Source organism: Sciurus carolinensis, chromosome 8 (genome assembly GCF_902686445.1).
Source record: "Sciurus carolinensis chromosome 8, mSciCar1.2, whole genome shotgun sequence".
Classification (NCBI taxonomy): Eukaryota; Metazoa; Chordata; class Mammalia; order Rodentia; family Sciuridae; genus Sciurus; species Sciurus carolinensis.
Genome location: NC_062220.1, coordinates 35,223,484 through 35,243,661, shown reverse-complemented (window position 1 = coordinate 35,243,661; position 20,178 = coordinate 35,223,484). Strand labels below are relative to the sequence as shown.

At 39.0% G+C, this 20,178-nt stretch overlaps 1 protein-coding gene across 5 annotated transcripts in view; it reads right to left on the bottom strand.

Annotated features, from left to right (window-relative positions):
- Positions 1-13,588, bottom strand: part of Cttnbp2 (cortactin binding protein 2) — a 149,112-nt gene extending 135,524 nt beyond the window's left edge. The window contains exons 1-2 of one of the 5 annotated variants that reach the window (XR_007109746.1): positions 13,323-13,587; positions 1,681-1,788 (exon numbers count right to left, since the gene is read on the bottom strand). Coding sequence is in view for 4 of the 5 variants with exons in the window: in XM_047560231.1 (XP_047416187.1) it covers positions 1,681-1,788; positions 13,323-13,433 (219 nt within the window). In the remaining variant the exon portion in view is untranslated. Of the gene's footprint in view, positions 1-1,680; positions 1,789-12,002; positions 12,273-13,322 lie in introns of those variants that run through there. The other 4 variants (XM_047560231.1, XM_047560228.1, XM_047560229.1 and 1 more) reach the window with 4 other exon arrangements.
- Positions 13,589-20,178: the final 6,590 nt, after the last annotated feature.

Below are 20,178 nucleotides of genomic sequence, written 5' to 3'. Positions count from 1 at the left end.
CATTCAAGCCAGGAGAGTAACTCCATTTACCTTGAGCAAGTTGTTTTAATTGTTTGAACAAAGAATCTTCGTAGAAGTGCATTTTTGTTTGGAACTTTATGCAAAGTCATTCACTATTTTAAAAAAACCACCTCACTCCATCTGAGTCAATGTTATAGCACATCAGGATCAGGATTCTTTTGTAACTATTGAATTCATAGATGCAAATGGCCATCTACTTTTTCATGCCTTCCAGCATAGTCACCCTTTAGCATATTTGTTGGAAATCCTATTTTATTATAAATTACTTTCTTATTCTCTTTATATTATAGTGTATTGTGTATTATAGTGTATTAAACCAACAGATTGGTTTAATTTTTAGAATAATTCACTTATACATATAATTATCCATAAATTTCAGAGAAGCATAGTAAATAATATTTTATAAAAATGAGACACAAGATGTGATAGGGATGCAAACTACTGGTCTATGATATCACATGAGGTTTCTTGTGATTCCAATATGCACCTTGATTCTATGAAAAATGTTCTCTTTGGTGAGTCACTATCAAGCCTTTATCTCTAGTCTTATATTTGAGAATACTACAAATACATTAAAAAGAGAAATAGTTTCTAAGGCAACAGACAGAAAAACGGACTGCTAAATTTTCAAATGTTTACGTGGGCAGCAGGGAATTCCACTGTGCTGATACCTTTCACATGGGAACAGAAAGGAATAGAGAAACACCCAAGGTGGAGATGGAACTCTTCACTTCTGTTTGGTCTCAAGAGATTATGCTATTTGCCTCAGCAGGTGCCTGTGCCCTTGTTCTGTCCTTGAGCCCAAACTCACACATCTTAGTGATGTACTACCTTAGCAATTCTCCCACAAGTTCATTCAAGACTATGTGTGTCCCTAATGTCAAACAGGATGAGCACATCTCACAACACAACTGCAAATGTCTGTTTAAACTTCTCATTCAAAAGCAACACCTTCAGCTCAACATTGGCTTGCAGGTGATACAACTACACTCCTACTTCTCCGTCATCAAATCGAGGGGTTGTCACACATCTACTGTCCCAACTTAAAGTCTGTGAAAATATACTGATGGCAAAAAGAAAAACGAAGGCATTTAACATATTCCTTGCAAGCTATTATGGAAATAGTTTTAAAATTAAGATCAGATAAAAATAACCTACTTGAAGATATAAGCACATAAATATACTTTTTAACTCAATTTCTGAAAATAAAAAAAATTGTCATTTATATAGGAGGAAAAAAGATCTAGTATCAGCAACTTTTTTTTTTTAAATAAATGACTCTCTTAATTTTTACTCACTGCTGATATATACAATGCAGGAGACCAAATTACCAGTTTTCTAAAAACATGTCTTTAACCAAATAAGTATGTGGAACATAAAAAGATTGCTGAAATAATACAACTGACTTCTAAAGCCTCCCATAGAGAACAGTTTATGCTCAGCCCCCAACATGTCCAGAGCTAATTAATTTCCATGTTTGTTGGCTTATAAAGTTTATAAGCTTATAAAGGGTTGGTGTCTGGAGTGAGGGGCACATTTTATCCTGATGTAACATTTCAAATCTATTTGATTTGAAGATGAAATAAAAACATCTCTGCCAGCAGCCCTTTGAGAAAAGAAAATGATACACAAGGAGACCTAGCTCCAGAATGTTCTTACCCGCAGGGCCTCAATGACGAGGTCTCTGGCCTCCAGTTCCCCTTCCATAACACTCAGCAGCATCCGTAACTCCGATTTACTGAGGGTGTCCACATCAAACTCTTTTTTCTGTAACACAAGTTTTTAAAAAGGCAATGAAAAACTAGTCCTTAAGAAAGATATACATATCTTACAGATATGCAATAGGTTCTTTTTATTCCATTGGTTCAGAAGAGGTACTGTTACACTGTTTAGTTAAAGACAATCCATACCTTGACCTTCTAGGAGAGGTAAAAGCCATAATGCCACTTTCCTAAATCTCCCCTCTAAGGAGATATAGTTCCCCAGACTGCCTGCACACCTGGATCAGTATCTCTCCAAAGTATGTGGCACAGATTTAAAGTCCCTGGAGTCTGTGTCAAAACAGGCCTGGTATATGTCAGGGTGTTGGGGGTGGGGGCTAGTTGAAGGGTAGCAAAGAAAACACAGATGTATTCCTAGAAGGGCCCCAACATAAAAGCTCCTGGGAGGTTATTATAAATTCCAGGAGATCCAATAATAACAGGTCATGTTTATAGAACACTCTGCAGCAAAGGCCACAAGCGAGCAACCTACAACCAAATCTGGTCCACAGATGTGTGTTACTTGGGCCACAAAAAAAACTTTCCCCTGTGTTCAACCTACATTAAAAAAAAAAAAAAAAAAAAAAAAAAAAATTGAAGACTTCACCAAATAAATACATAATTCCAGAATTCTGGCTTCTCTTCAAAAGTAGACTGATTGGGTAACCCCAGATTCACAGCTCCAAAGGAAATAATCCACAGAGCCAACTAATAGTCACCCCTTTCAAAGGAACATGTTCTTCATACTGCCCACCCTTCCCACCAACATGTATACACACGCTCATGCACACTGCAGGCAGATTCACTTTTAATAAGCCTGGACCACAACCCACTTATAGTTATCTGGGCCTGTGGAACCCTACAATCAAGTTATTGAAGAGCTTTCTTAGGCAAATTCTCTGTAGCTTCTTATTCTATGAGGCAGGCTTGGTGTGGACCTGAGGCTAGAACAAGTGAGCCTTCCAGAGACATAGGTGCATTAGAAGGAGTCAGCAGCAAGGCCCTGGGGGTCATAGCTTCTCATACAATGCTCTTCAAGCCCTATCATGTTCTCCACATTCCTTCCCTGATGCTGCATCCTATCTTATGGAATTAAATCACATTGATATACCACTGAATCCACATTCTTTTGTCTTCAACTCCAACTGCTTTCCTCACGATAACTTTCACAAGTAGGTCCTCTGACATCCATATTACAGATGGAGTGGAGAGAGGAACAGTTAATGTGTTCTCAGCTGGGTTGGGGTGAGTCCAAAGCCTGAGGTGCTCCAAAACACACACTCTGCTCCTCTCTTCTATGGAGACTCTCATTTGACAATCCCAGTCACCATCCTCAGAAGGAAACATCTATCTCCAAATATCTCAGTACACCAAACCTCAGAAGCTGTTATTCAGTACATTCCAGAACATTACTTCACATTTGTATAGCACCCAATGGTTTTCAAAGTATTCTCAAAGAACCAAATCCAATCCACATGACATCACCATCTCTATTTTTTAGTTAGGAAAACCACAACTCAGAGAAGTCAGATAACATATGCAGATCAAGTAACCAGTAAATGGTAAAACCAGGATATAGATCCAAGTGCTGTAACTTGTGTGCACACTTGATCACACAGTATCAGCCTTTCAGAACAGGTTCTGTAAGTGCAGATGAAAAGGGTGCAGTTTTACCAATCAGCCAGTAAGAACTGACTTAGCACTTATATCTACCACCAGACTGTCTTTGTGCATAAACAGAAGTAAACACAGCAGAGACCATGAATGTCTTCAGGAGCTTTCATAAGACCTGACCAGTACTAATCATATCTCACTTCAAAGAAGCCCTCTGGAAGGGGACACAGTGGTATAAATGGGAAAGAGGCATGAGCTCCCTTGAGAAAGATTTTAAAAGAATCTTCCTATGTAAATTGTTTCTTCTTGTCCACCAGACTGAGAGTTATTTGGAAAGGCAGAGCCTAAAGATGGATAAAGAAAAGAGATAAACCTAAAGTGGGTTTGAAGGATACATAGTTTCAGGAGACCACAGCTTAGAAGGTAACTTAGAGATACTCCCTGTGAATAGTAATCCAATATAGCAGGTTCCAAACTCTGGCACTACTACAGTATATCTCATATAGCAGCATGTAAGAATCACCTGGAAATTTTAACTTATAAAACAGACTGTAGGTCTCTAAGCCTAGAAATTGATTCAGAATTTCTGATTGTTAGAAAGGTTCCTGTTGATGCTGTTCATCCAAGCTGGATGACATTTTGAGAAGCATTTCTATAACTTAGTTGAGTCTCTGCTTCCTCATCAATACAATGGTAAACTAGCATCTAATCTACAAAGTTCTTGTGAGGATTAAACAAGAACATATAAATGAAGTAAGTGCTAAATAAAGGCAGGCAATTGTTATTATTATCCCAGATGTTTTATGTAGGGAGTAGTGGGATACTGGCTAAGAGCCTGTTCTTTGAAAAGCTACCAGCCCAAGTCCAATAAACTCAGTTTATTGACAATGATGAAAGACAGACTTTTATCCTGTTTTTTTTTTTCCCACTGAGATGGGAGAATAAGCTGCAATTCTTACGTGCTTTAAAAGGTAATGTTTTATTAATGTTGCTGCTGGTTGTTCTTAAGATTTTAATTAATTGTATGTTTTATTGTCCTGTTTCCCTGAAGCTTCATAAGCAAAGCACTCCATTTTAAAAACTAATAAATTATAAAAGACATTGCCAAGATTCTGATTCATGTTAGAGTCAGGAGAGCTCGCCCTGTTTCCATCATCACTGACATCACAACAGTGACCTGCAACCAACACTTCTGTTTTTCTACATATTACCATCAATTGAAAGGGAAATTCATTAAAAAAATGCCCACAGCAATGGCACATGCCTGTAATTCCAGCTACTCAGAAGGCCGAGGCAAGAGGATCACAAGTTCTCAAGGCTAGCCTCAGGAACTCAGCAAGACCTTGTCTCAAAATAAAAAAAAATAAATAAAAAGGGCTGCAGCTGTGGCTCAGTGGTAGAGCACCCCTGGGTTCAATCCTCAGTAGGGGAATAACAACACCACCACCACTGTTACAGGGTTCTTGCTAAACTTTGTCACAGAATATTTTAGAAATCTATCTCACATCAGAATGTAGGTGATATTTATTGTTCTAGGTATGTAGTGTATCTGCCTCCTTCATCTCTGCTTACCCACTAGAATACCACTCGTTCTTGGCTTCCAAAATTAATGATATTTTCAATTTGCCATTCTCCATATTACATGTTTCCATCCCCTATTCTGGCAAAGCAGCGTTAAAAAAAAAAGTACATGAAAATATGGTGGTGATCTTAAAGTTCTAGATAGTGTATAAACAAATACAAAGCACTTGGGTATTTTTAGAAAAATAAGCAAGCCCAGAAGCAAAAGTCCCAATAAAACCTTCATTTTTGTTCCATATGAAATGGCATTTATCTGATGTACATATGGAATAAAAATACTTGAACAGAGAGAGAAATTGCTAATGTTTCTTGATTCAATAACAAAAAGGGTTTGTTTTAAATCTCATGCTGATAAAAGACTACCTTGATAATTTAATTTTTCAAAAGAAAACAGGACAGATCCAAAACCTGCCAAATAAAAAATTAAGCTGACCATAAAGGCACCCAAGAAAACATGACCCGCCCCCCCACCACACACAGGACATGCATATAGTCTAAGCTTTTTTACTGTACTTGCTATTCCCAATTTAAAAAAAAAAAAAAAAAAATCTAGCTCTCATTTCTTAGTGATAGGAAAAAAAAAAAAAACTCAAAAATAAATAAAAAGTAAAACAGACCTGTCAGATCTTAACTCTACAGACCTCTCTTAAGGTCTGATCCATTTGCCAGAAAAAGTACTATATGCCAGGAAAAGTTCTGCTGAACACAGTGTAAAACATCTGGCATGGATCTTATCTCACATGGGAAAAAAAAAAAAAAATCTGTCATGGCAGCATAATCTAACCCAGATCTGGTCACCAGATAGAGAAGATATCCTCTGTGGAATACAACAAATCATGTGTATTGATGTATGCTATATTGATGCATTGTTAATTTTACTGTATATTAATTTTTCATGTTAATATAGTGCATATTAATCATTAATTTGTTATAATCCATACATTTATGCTTAGGTATAAATGAAAAAGGAGAAACACCCCTTTTCAACACAGCAGTTTTGCTCTGCGAATTACGTATAATAGGTGTACGGAGGGTATTCTTCAGGATTTTCTCATTCAGGCTCAGTGAGGAAGAGAAAAGGAACAGATAAAACAGAACCTGGCTGAGCTGAGTCATCTTAAACTGCTGGGAACTGAACACAGGTCACCACCAACGGTCCCCCACCCTCCTGGTCCTAAATCTCAAACTCAGGGAGGTTCTACAGTCACAGCCAAATGGGGCTACAGGACCTTGCCCATATCCTTAGAGAATTAATAGGCTTGGCACACTGATGCCCAAAAGTCTTCAGGACATGGTGGAGCCACAGTGGTTGAGTGCCCCTCAGTTCTTTATCCAAACACACCAGTCTTATCAGGGCTCCTAGGTGAAACATTAGTAGGCAGACACATTCTCTACCTCTTTCCAGCTTAAAACCCAGTAGGTTGTGCCTACCTTTGATCAGTACCTCTTGAGGAGGAGGGAGGGTGTCGGAGAGAGCAGATGGAGTAGATCTGCTCTCTAACCATGAGAGATGTGACTAGTGAACAATCAGCAAAGAAGGGCAAGTCGTTTGTTTGGTTCTCAGGTTTCTCATCAGTAAATATGGATATTGAGCTAAATGATCTCTAAAATCTCCTTCAGCCCACAAACATCCTAATTTCATGTACCGCCAGGGTAACCGGATTGGTGAACTGAGGAGGTTTAGGTCATTCCCTGAGACTAAAAAAGCTTTTGAGAAGTACTTAAGGAAAACCGATTTTGCCTCTTTGCTCAGAAGTTACAGAAATGTGTTTTGATACTCATTTAATAGTGTATGCTAATAATAATACACTTACAACTTCCTAAGGAAGTAAGATTTATTCTTTGGGATAAATAAGGACTGTAAAGAAGGGTAAGCAATGAAGCATCTTGAAACTTCAAAAGGTTCACAGTTTGAAGACTGAATCATTGACATGAAAAAACAACTAAATTCAACTTTCTAAGTACACAGAATATGAATTTAGTCCATTATTACATTTTTCATGAAGAAAATACATGTTTCTCATGCATTCAGACCATTTTAAAATTTGTCATTATTTCTTGCCTTGAAATTATTCCTCCTGATTCCTCTCTCTACATGGAAGAACGAGTTTTCCTGAGAGGATTACATACCTCTGATTTTGTTGTCCCTAGTCCTTCTCATTCTTCACATTCATCTGATATGCAGTTTCAAGAAGCAGTCTAGCTTCTACTTTTGTATGTCTTCTACATAGACTCCAGAAATCTTTTGTTTTCTCAATTCAGTCTTAGACTCTGTTGTATTAATTCATCTGGCAACTAATCATGTCCTGCCTGGTACCTTTCCTCACAGTACTAAATTTATATTCTCTGGTCACTCTATTTCCTCAACCTTACTAGATGTGTCAGGATAGCAAGAATATTACATCTTCACATGATTTTATCTAACGCAGCCCGACTGCAACTTTTGATATTAAGTGCCTATTGCCTGCAGCATACAACAGCATGAAATGTTGCAGTTCGCTAAAATACAATGTATTTTATCCACTCTATAGGCAACTAAGATACAATGCTACAGTTCACTCTAGAGGCAACTAAGTAACAGAGCTCTCAATCAATCATGGATTGTTTAAAAAATCATTTAGAGTAACCTAAACTGGGAAGTCTTTAAAACAACATACAGGCAACAAGGGGTCCTCCACATACCTCAAATAGACCACACTGCCTGAGGTCCTTTGTCTTTCCTGCAAGACAAGGCACTCTCAATGTATTGGGAGGAGGTAATACTGACAAGGAAACAATGTCAGGAAGGAAAACTGGTAATGGATGTAACTAATTTTAACTAGAGAAAGCTGAAATGGAAAGCAGAAAATGGCTCAGTCAGGGGTGACAGCATCTGATAATTAGGCCCAGCTACCTCCTTTTTTCTTTTTTCAAAACTCCCTCAGTCTCCATTTCCTCTTCAGGGAAAGAAAAGGCTGCATCTTAGAAAAATAAAAGTATTTCCATCTGAACTCAGCTTTCGATGTTATATCAGCCTGACACAGGACATGAATCAGATCCCCATGGGAGAAAGCACCCATACCTATTGATTGTCCTTTAAGAAGCTTGATGATCTGTAAGTGGCAAATGTCAGAATGCTGATTTTCAAACTGAAGAGGCTGGGATGTGGAGGGCTAAATTATATTCTTACAAGAATGAAGCCCTTCTGTGGGAGAACTCAAGCAGACTTTTTGGAATCGTTCTAGTTGTCTTTCCAATGAAACATAACAATGTCAAAACTAAATTATTTACAAATACATACTCCACAAAACAATGTTGATTATACTTCATTTACTAGACTGCCCTTTCAAATAGATCCTCAAACTATTAGTTGTGTCTTAAAAATTTATTCAGAGATAATCTCCCCCCTAAAATCAAAATTTCCACATTGATGATACCATATTGAACATAGCATGAGTAACATAATCTCATCTTTGTGCAGGTTGTTCATAAAAGATTAGACTAAAATTCTAAACAACCTTTATGTCAACACCATTATCATTACTCTCTGGTGTCTATTCTCTATTTCTTTATCTAACCACCAAAGAGAAAAGACAAATCTCCTTTTCCATGGTATATAGAGAGCTCCCTTAGAGATGAATCCAATCAAGAGTATTCTTACAAAGGCTCTCTCTAAAACCACATTCAGATGTGCTTAGGCAACAAGTACATGGAAAGTGGGCAGAAATATGGCTTCATCCTTCCTAGGCACTTTTTAAAAAATATTAATTTATTTTTATTGTAAACAAATGGGATACATGTTGTTTCTGTTTGTACATGGAGTAACAGCATACCATTTGCATAATCATACATTTACATAGGGTAATGATGTTTGATTCATTCTGTTATTTTTTCCTTCCCCCACCCCTCCCACCCCACTTTTCCCTCTATAAAGTCCCTCCTTCCTCCATTCTTGCCCCCCTCCCACCCCCCATTATGTGTCATCATCTGCTTATCAGTAAGATCGATCATTCATCCTTTGGTTTTTTGAGATTGGCTTATCTCACTTAGCATGCTATTCTCCAACTGTGTCCATTTGCCTGCAAATGTTCCTAGGCACTTTTAAAGTTGAATTCTAGTCCCATGTTTTGTGCAGTTACAGACTATTCAAAAACCTTGCCTAACTGCCTCCTGTCTGGCCAGTCTTTCTTTTCATTCCCCTTCCTTGTCTCCAAACTTTCCCACATCTCCATCTTATTCTCAATCATCCCTTCCTCCAGGTCCAAATGGGTAATATCACCCTGACTTCAGGATGGAAGTGGTACAGTCAGCATCTTATCACCACCGCACCTCCAGCCTCAGTCATCATTTGGAGGAGATGTAATCTAAAGAGAAAATGAAGAGTGTTGAAAATTAAAGATCTGGGAGCATTTGCCAATTCATTGAGAAAAGCAGTTTGGAAAGGGGTAATATAAAAATGAAAATTTTTTGATTCAAGACCTCTATTATCTACAATGTTAATAAAAATCACAGACCAATAGTTTCATTATAATCTGGTAATGAAATTTTCCAATTAGCCAAAGTATTCTGACTTAGCTGTTTAATGGATTTTTCTTTCATTTTCTTCATTCAATAAACATCTGTAAAATAGAGGGCACGTGTCTGGTACTGTGATAAGTAACCTTTGGTTTCTTTCACAAATAAATTCGCACAATTCTCTTGGAAAGTCTCTGTTCTCTCCAGTCACAACCTTGCCTTCCACATGATCAATAGCAGATATCTGTAAATGACTAAATACCAAGACTGTCAAACATTTTTGAACTCAAACTTATGTGACACACATGAGAACAGAACCAACTGGCAACTCAGCCAAGGTATGAATCCAATCACAAATACGACAAATGTCTTCTGTACACAAAACTGCTCCTGTGAGAAAAACAGTGACAAAAGCAATAGCAATGACAATAGTAAAGTCCAAAAGGGGGAGGCGGAGCAGGTGCACATAGAAACATACTGCTTATAATTTAAGAAGAAAAGAATAAAAAAGCATCCCACTGGAAAGGAGTCATATTCTAATCTTTGAGGAAATTTTATTTCAACTTCTGCAAATTTTAAGTGATTTTTTTCTACAGCCTACAGCTGAGGCTGACATGGAAGCCTCTGCTCTCATCTTTGAAAGCCTTTTATGTGTGTCATGTCTCAAGGAACCCCGAGAACCAGACATGGGTGCACATTGCTTCCTGCAGTCTCTGTCCACATGCCCTTCGTATTGAGGCCCAGCTGAAATGCCCTCATTCTTTGGAGCATTTCCAGATCCTTCCACTAGGAACTCTCTCTCTCTCTGCTTGTTTCTCCCAATACTTCTATTGCAAATTATTTGTGCCTCTCATGACACCACAGTCTCTGATATGATGTCTTGGTATATGTCAGTTTCTATCAATATGATATGTTGCTTCAGGTCAGTAGAGATGTTACTCATGATGCTTCCATCTTGTAAATGTTCAGTGATACATGATAAAATGGCAAAATTTATTTTGTGAAACTTTCAATATTCTGTAGTTGTCATAGAACTACAATTTAGCTTTAAAAAAATTAGCAAGATCAACTAAGATTCTCTTCATTGCATTTACATTCAATATTGTCACCCAAACAACAAAAATGTCAAAGTGCAAGTCATTAAGTTGTTTTAACATCATTGTTGTGCATTTTTAAGCAAAAACATTGTCCAAGTTTTTCTTTGTTGTCTATCACCATGACAACAAAATTCATACCTACTTTTTGCATATTAGCTGCTAAGGAAAGCTCAGTAAGACTGCTGGTTGGCTTCCCAAACATAGCTTTAAAAAGATCTCCATTTTCCTTCCATTCCTAAATTCTTTGGTGACAATAAAAATCAGGAAGATTTCTTTTTTCCATACTGCCTTATCCATTAGGGGTTATTTTCAGAGTATAAATAGCAATATGGCCTATAAAAGTCATCACATTTGGCTAAGACACTGAAAATAACCCACGTCTCCCGGCATGGTTCACAGCAAAGACTATTAATATGATCCTATTGAATAATGTAGCTGTTAGCCAGCTTTATATTTGGGATGCTTTCAGGATTTAAACAGCTAAGAACAAGGATCACAAACTAAATTTAAAACACTCCACTGAAAATGATATTAAACTGAAAACTATAAATTAAACTTGTTCCTAAGCAACAAACTAAATAGTCAAAACTTAGTGAAAACACTCACTTTCAAAAATAGCCTACTGCTTTGGAAGCTCTGTTGGCTCACTACTGCCAAATGTATATATAAAAATGCACAATATGTAAACCAATTTGAAATGAAATAAATCTCTAACACGAAAAAAAAAAAAAAAAAAAAAAACCCGAACTGCTGGCTAAAATAAAAAAAAAAAAAAAATTAAGTCCTCTGTTTTGAAAGAACCCAAAATGCATAAAAATGCCTTTGGTTTTTAACCATTAGATAAGAAGTAATTATGACAAATATTTCTCTACCTGTTCTTTAGTGTGAAGATCAATCTATATTTCAAGGGGCTGATAAAAACGGATCATGCTTTTTCAAGTCGAATTAATTTGAAAAATATAATACCCAGTTTTACTGCATAAGTCAGCAAAATATCTTAAAAACCAAGTTATTATTAAAAAACTATTAGATTAAGAGACTGTTCCTGCATCTGAGAACTCTAAATGATTCTATACAAATAACAAAGGAGGTTCATTTTCACAGATTTTCCATGGTTATTCCCATTAACAAGCCTAAAATCATCAAATCCTCAGCAATCAGCAGTGAAATTCAGACTCCTAAAAATTTTAAACCGAGAGGGGACACTGACCTTGTTTAGCCCCCAAATCTTCTTGCGACCAAGGTGGTATTTACAATCTAACAAAACTGTATGTCAGGTACACGTCACAAATCAGATGTCTGGGTTTGATTTAATTGTCAGATGATTAAAATATTGAGTAGAAAGAAGCTCATTCTAAACCGATTAAACAAACAAATCCAACCTTCCTGGGTTACAACACACCACCTCTTTTTCCTTTGATTCTCTTTCCCTTACCATCTTTAGGGCATGTAAGTTTCCAATCATTTCAGCTTCCCAGAGAGGCTTGTTGTTTTAACACCTAGCTTTCTTATTGAACCTTGGAGAGAACTGCGAGAGTGAAAAGGTTTCATCTGAAATCCTTAAAACTCCACATTTTCCACACAAAGAATGAAAATTCGATTTTCCCTAAAGTTTGAGCTCCAAATTTGACAGTTTCTCAAGCGGAAATCAGCAGTCCTCCTCCTCCGTTTCTCCTTTCCTTTTCAAGCTCAGTTCCTCTCACCCCCGAGTGCCTTCCTCCACAGCTCTCCATTCCCTCTCCAGAAAGCCCTAGCTCCAGAGGTGGGAGGAAGTTAAGACAGCCCAGGCTGTTTACGCCCTGCCCTGCCCTCTGCTGCCTCTAACACCGACTTCACTCAGGTGGTGGGAGGAACCGAGGGGGCGTCCACGCCCGGCTCACTCCATCCCACCCCGAGTCCTCGGCGGGAGCGGCAAGATCGCGCCAAGAGTGGGAGGTGCTCCCACATCTGCCTTTCTTTGCAGATCTTTGCAGCTCCCGAGAAGCTGCTTTACAAGCCCCGAGAAGGTTTGGCATCCAGGAAATGTGGGTCCAGCCCTCATCAGGGAAGGGGCTGGAAAACACGAGCAAGTGTCAATACACGGGGATATTCAAGGTGCTAAACACAGGACGAGCTGTGGGAAGAAGCACAGTCGGCTTCCAGACCCCAGCCGAGAACAATGTCTAGAAACCAGGTGCAGAACCTCCACCTTGCCCGGGCATCGCCTCGGGAAGAACGACCCCACCACAACCACCACCACCAAGTGATGGGGCAGCAGGCAGCTAGGACCAAAGTGCTGTCGCTCAGCTGCAGCAGCGCCCACAGCTGGGCGCGGGCCTCTCCCAGCGGGCCTCCCAAAGGCACACGGAGAGACACACACAATGGGCATCCCCACACCTGCTTGGTGATGGCCCGCCTCCCTCTCGCTGCTTTCCCGGGTCCACTGAGAGGTGCCAGGCACCTCGGGGACATGCGCTCACAGCCACGCGCGCAGCAAAAGGTGAACAATGGGGGGTCAGATTCGCCAGGAAACACACTCAGTCCTCGCTCCCGGCCAAAATGCCCCGCGGCGGAGGGGGTGGGCGTAGAGGTTGCACAGGACACACGCAGAGAGCCCTAAAGGACAGAAGGGATCCCTAACCCTGGTGGCCGCCCCGTCCCACCCGAACCAGCCTCTAGCCGTGGGGGCGCCCGGAGAAAGGGGCACCCCGAGGTGTCCGGGATTAAGAACGTCCGGGGGACAGGGATCCCGACCCCAGCGGCCGCGACTACACACCTCCCGCGCCCGCCCGGGGAACTCGGTTACCGCCGCCTCCGCTGTAGCCCCAGCTGCGTCCTCGGGGGCGCGGGACAAGTCGGGCTCGCAGCTCGCGCCGTCCGTCGCCATCTTCCTGCTCTAGCGGATCCGAATGCGAGCTCGGAGCGGCGGCTCGGGGCTCAGCCCTCTCCGCGCGGGCGGCGCTTAACCCGCTGCTGGCCGCGGGCGCTCGGAGCCGGGCCGCGGCGCTCCCTCCGCCCCTCGCCGCCGCCCCCGCCACTTAACCCGCGGCGCGCCGGGGCCGCTCAGCCCGCCCCGCCCCGCCGCCGGCCTGCGCAGTCCCCGCGCGCGCCGGCCCGGGGACCCGAACGGGCACGCGACCCGGACCCCTGCGGCCCCGCCAGCGGATGGAGGAGCCAAGGACACCGACGCTTGAAGAGATGAAGGAAAGAAAGTGCCCACGAGACGATCTCCAAGCAAACCTCCACCAAGCCCGCGCCGCAAAGACCCGATTAAAGGGCAGGCTCCTGAATCTGAATTCACTAAGATCAAGGGAAATCCTTCACTTGGGCTCCCTCTACCTACCCCGCCGTCCGCCGATTAGGGATTACTTAACGCACCCCTTCTTAAATTTCTTTTTCTTAAATTTCCTTGTCGCCAGGGCGTCTGTACCCCATTTATGTGCATCTTTTACCCTCTGTATATATGCACCTGGGTTTGTTTTATCCGGTCATCGACTGTGGTTCTTCTCCCCAAATTATCAACTCCCAGATGAAAAAGATCCTTTAGTGCCCCTCATCTGGTACCTTTCTATACAGTCTCCTTTCCAAAGAAGGCTAAGAGGCCCTTTTTTATTCTATTGACTCCCAAGGAAGAGGCTCTTTTTTGTTCTTTGAATCCCAAGTCTGATGTGTCTTCGGAAAAACTAAGTGTTAAATGCCATGGCTTTTTAAAGTAAGTCCTCTACTTTTGAAAGAGGTTAGAAGACTCCCACCCCTGCACGTGAGGACACAGAGACACACACACACACACCTTCGTTAAAATTGATTCTATAGGACAGAGTGCTGCCCAGTATAAGTGAGGCCTTGGATTCATTCCCCCAATATTGCAAAAGGAAAAAAAAAAAAAAAAAAAAAAAAAAAAAAAAAAAAAAAAAAAAAATTGGGGGGGAAATACAGGGCTCAAGATTTTTAAGATGAGTGAGTTAGGCCCAAACATTAATTTTTCCTTCCTGCATTTGATTCAGTTCCTATCCTTTCTTGCCAATTCTCAGAATGTGAAAATCTATCACCTTATCAAGACCATATGGTACAGCCCTTCCCAAATCTCCAGATCCCTAGAACTGTGTTGAAAGCTCAAAATCAAATTGAGGCATTCAAGCTGAGTTTCAAGAAGTAAAATCAAACCACAACCAAATCCTGCACTTGAAATTCTGGAAGATGAATGACTGGAATGTTTAGTCCAAGGGTTACAGATCAGATCAAAAGCTTTTTCTTTTTTAAGTGGAAGACTTCTAATGAAAGGTTTGGACACTTTAATTGTTCCACTTTCCAAAATGGATCCAAATATGACACAAACCATACCAGAGAAAATCTGGGAAGACCCCCCCCCAAAAAAGTGTCGATCAATAAAATCTAAAAAGTTCCCTCTTAGCAGAGAGGTCAAGAAAGAACTTTTACCTGGAACCCTGGGGTTAAGGGTCAGAGTCTTAGAAATCACCTGCAGGCAATTCTGTGAGTAGAGGGCTCAACTATTTGTTTTCTTTGACTTTACTGATAGCTATTACCTGTCTTGCTGGGCCCTTTGGCTTCCATGGTTATTCATCATTGTCTTTTATCAGACGTTCTGTCTAAAATTACTCAATATTGGAATATCTAGACTCCCTATATGATGAAAGAAAAGCATTTGACAGTAAAAGTTAGATACTAAAGGGATAGTAAATATTTAAAGTTAGAATCAAGAACATTTCTTGTTCTTTGCAAAATGCATGTTCACACATCACAAGGTCACTAATTTTCTGGATACTGATGTTGAAATACTACCCAAGAAATTAATTGGTTTACTTGTGGAGAAAAATAAAATAATAGACTTGTTAGGAATTAAGAACCAGATATATGAAGTGACACTATCTCTGGAAGCAAATCTCATGTATTTTATTCGTAACTCAATTTTTAAAAATCATTGGGAAGAAATGGCTTGCATTTATGTAAATACAATTAAAGCAAAATCCTGTCAGAAAGAAGTCATTTTCTTCCCTTTCACTGACCTGTGTGTGTGTGTGTGTGTGTGTGTGTGTGTGTGTAAAAATGAAAAAAACCACTAGACAGCACATTTTCTATCAAAATTCAGGATCTCAGGAGGGAAATCCACAGCGTTTTGTTTCCATCTTAAAGCTGCCACTGCTGATGGATGAGTATCCAGCCTACATACACAGAGGCAGCACACGAGGAGTTAACTTCCTTACCAGTGTCCTGGCCTAGTGCTGCTTCTCCATGGGAGAACACTTGCTGGTTTAAATTCTCTCCTGAGAATTAGCCTGGATTGTGAATGCAAATTAACTCTTTCTGAAAGACTTTCTTTGCACAAAGACAGCCTCTATTACAGTCCAGCCAAATACATCTGAAAGGGTAGTGACTTGATGGTTCCAGAAATTAAATCTTTTGAAGATTCATTAAACACCTAACTAATAATAATAATGAAAGTCATCTCAGGGCTATAGTGAAAAATATTGAAAGGTAGGGTATAAAAGAAGAGATGGAAGTATAACAGAAAATAAGGAATTCCTATACCAAAAATGAATCATGATTCTTAATCAGTAAATTCATTTTGGCATTAAGATGGAAGGAGAGATATTGAACATATTGCAGATAGAGAAAACTAATATTTGCATTATTTTCTCCTTTGAACATTAACGATGATGTTGATGTCCCACTGACAAAAGAATTTGAGACTAATTATTTTTCCAAACCCTGGAATGGAGGTGTTTGAGTCAGCTATAGCTCACACTTCAAGGGTCTCTTTTAAGACAAGAGAAATGACTTGTTGAGGCTAGGAATGCAGACGATAGTTGGGGAGCCAAGTGGTTTTCTGATTAAACCATACCCTAGGCCTCACCAGCCACATCCTCCAACCACAATACCAAAAACTCAGAGTTACACATAATGATGCAATGGGATGCTTCCTTCCATGTGAAAAGATAAAGGAACATTTACCCTAGAACAGTTTCCATCAGAGAATAAGAGAATCCTTTATTTCAGTCAAATGATAGCATTTATGTTAATTCCAAAGAGCAAACCATATGTTATTATGTTTTAGTATTGCCAAATGACAAAACTACTGAGTAGCAAATCACTTCTGACTATATCCAAAAGGCTATAGTTAGACAATTTAAATATTCCAGCCCACGCTTATTCCTGTATACATGGGGGTGACCAATCTACCAAGCCCCAAATCTTGGCATTGGGAATTCTATAACAAGAGTGCAAATGAGCTCCCAGTACCCTGTATCTAACACATGCTTTTGAAATCAAGACATTGCCGGAAATGAGTTTTCATCTGACCTAACAGCATTTCCTCATAGTCAACTTGTCATTGTTGACATGTGCTTTAGGGTCTTTGTGGATTTTATTCAGTAAATTTAATTCTAATCTAGTAAGACACTCTTGTCAACAACCTATGGATTTGGAAGGCCTCCTCTACCAACTGTTGTTGGCATGTGCCAAGGAAATGCAAGTTATTTTTACCTAAGCTCAGGCAAAACATAATTAGGAAATCAAATCTGTTATGAGGAATCAAGCCAAAGCTAAATGTAAATGATATTATCATCACCCCTGGCCCACCTTTAACCAGGAACTTATCACTCAAGTGCTAAAGTGATGTGCAAATATCAGCTTTTACTGAAGTGTTAAAGGTATGGTAAGAATGTGCTGGGAAGTGATATTGGTCAAACTGTATTGCTATATTGTGTGTATGTATGAATATGTAATACCAAATTCCATCATTATATACAACTATAATGCACCAATAAAAAAAATGTGGAAAAGATATGTACAATAAGAACCTTATTCCCCAGTCCAGTCACTCTAACAGACATCAGGGCTAATACAGAATAGCAAAGTAAGGTTGGTTCAGTTCTATTGAATGTTTTTAAAATTTTAAATCATAACTTGGTAGTTTGAACTCTTATCTGCAGAAGTCATTTACAAGAGTTTTAGTGTAGAAGGATGTTTTAGTGCAAAGCCATTATGGAAAAACAATTTTAACAAAAGAATCTAGCCTGCTGCTACCCCTCATCCTCCTGAATTGGAAATGGATCTGAACATTTCTGTTTATTTAGCCTCTTTAGCTGCCCCACAAGCCTGCAGTATGTAGTTACCAGGCAACCACAAAGGCAGGGTGTTTATACCATTAGGCATTAATTATAGCAGAGCTTTATTTTTCTTAGAAAGTTTAAAAACTATAGAAATAGGTCATGACATCAGACCCTTTTCCTCTCCGATTAGGAGTGTAGAGCCAGCTATAAAGCCATAGCTGAGATTTTCCTTTCACTATAGTATATGTATTGGAGGGAAATGCAGTGTTTGAAGAATTAATAAGGAAATTAAAGATGATGCCTTTCAATCTTAGTACATATGCAGATGGCATTTATGTTTGACTCAGTGAGAATATACTTAGGAAATAAAAGCAGAAAAGTGTAAGTATATAGTTCTATGTAAAACTCTGAAATAAACCAACATTCTTTAACAAACATAATCACTTGATGTACACTTAGTTATTGGAATTTCACATATGTTTAGGGTTTTTTGAGACATAAACTTCACCTTATACTGCCCCAAATCTCATTTAATGATAATATTTATTTTTGTCTGTTAAGATACTTTTTGATTACCACAGATCAACTGGATTCATTTAAAATAAACAGGAAATTTGATATCATTTGAAAAGAAATTATATATATGTATATATATGTGTGTGTGTGTGTGTGTGTGTATATATACATATATATATATATATATATATATATATATGGAGTTTAATAACCAGTAAATGCAAACTACAATTTAATTCATAATATTTACAAAACAATGTCATGGCTAGAGTTGAAGACTTAATTATATTTATAATTCAAGAACTAAAAGGGAAAAAAAGTGTTGGGATTGCTATTTTCATTCTGGAGAAGTGAAGTCACTTGAAGAATAATAAAGAATATTACTTCTGGCAAACCAACATTAAGGTTTATGTATTCTAGAAAGTTTTGTTCTGGCAATCAGCCAGACATGTTTTATGGTTAGCAATATACTAAATATGTTTTCCTTATGGAAAAACAGAGCTAGCCACATACTGGCCATTATTCTCAGAGTTAACATCCATTTAATCATTACATCATCACTTAATACTCATTATTCATCAGTTTCAGCATAATCTCTTTAAAGAAGAATAATATTATGGCATTTGTAAATAAATGGATGGAATTGGAGAATATCATGCTAAGTGAAATAAGCCAATCTCAAAACACCAAAGGCCGAATGTTTTCCCTGATAAGTGGATAGTGATGTATAATGGGGGTGGAGGTGTGGGGAGTGAGAGAAGAACGGGGGAACTTTAGATTTTATAGAAGGAAATGAGAGGGAGGTGGGTATGAAAGATGGTGGAATGAGACAGACATCATTATCCTATGTACATGTATGATTACACAAATGGTATGAATCTACATCATGTACAACCGTAGAAACGAAAAGATGCACCCCATTGGTGTACAATGAATCAAAATGCAGTCTGTAAAAAATTTAAAAAAATAAATAAATACATAAATAAAGAGAATCCATTATGTTGATATGTATTTTACCACTATATTTTCTTCTCTTCAAAATCTGCTTCAGACCTTGTCAGTTTTTTGCCTGCCCACTGACCATCCAAGACAGGAGGCCATCACAAGACACCTTTGCTTGACACCTTTCTGCTTGAATCAGACTTTGATCCCCACCCAATGTGACCATAGATGCCCACTGGAATGGTGATGGAGACCCTCATTCCCACACTTTATAATTTGGGGTGTTGGCAGGGGAGGAGTTGAACAGAGCCTGCTCCGGATCCCTGACTTTGAACTGTGAGTACAGGCACCCATATACAAAACCACATTGCCTTGTTCTATTTTCTTTATAGAGTTATATTTAGAGGTATAGAAACAAATGAAAAAGAAACCACAAACAAAAAAAAATCATAGATTTTAAACATCAGAGGTAAAGCAATAATACTTCTAGAAGAAATATATTTTCGTGAACTTATAAATCAGAACAAAGGTGGTTAATTTTGACACAATCCAATTTATTAATCTTTTTTTCTGGTATGATTAGTTTTTATGTCCTGTCTATGATTTTTTTTTCTTGGGTTCTAAAATTGCAACATACTTTTTTCTGCTAGTTTTCTTGATGTCTCATCCTGCACATGCCCAGCTCTGAATTCAGAATTCAGTTTAAAGTTAGAGAAGGAACTACATGAAGATTTTTTTTTTTTTTTGGACTCTTTCTCCAAAGTTCCTTCCTCTGAGACTTTGTCCTTCAAGTCCCAGACACTTGGGTAACCCTTCAAACCTGACTCCTGTCTCCTTAGCCCGGTAAAACTCATGTTTATTCCCCAGCTGCACCAAACCCATCATAGCCATCTTCTTAGAAGAATCAACTTCTAAATTTCTGTTTGAATTCATGACTTGCCTATTATCTACTAAGAGTTTTATTTGTTGTTGTGGTTCAGTAAAAAAGTTGGCCCAACACTAGCTACTCTGTCATAACTGGAACTGCTTACTTTTAGAAAGCAAAACTTTCTAATATTTTCTTGCCTAATTGGATTGTACTCAAAACTGTGTTTTGTTTTTTGT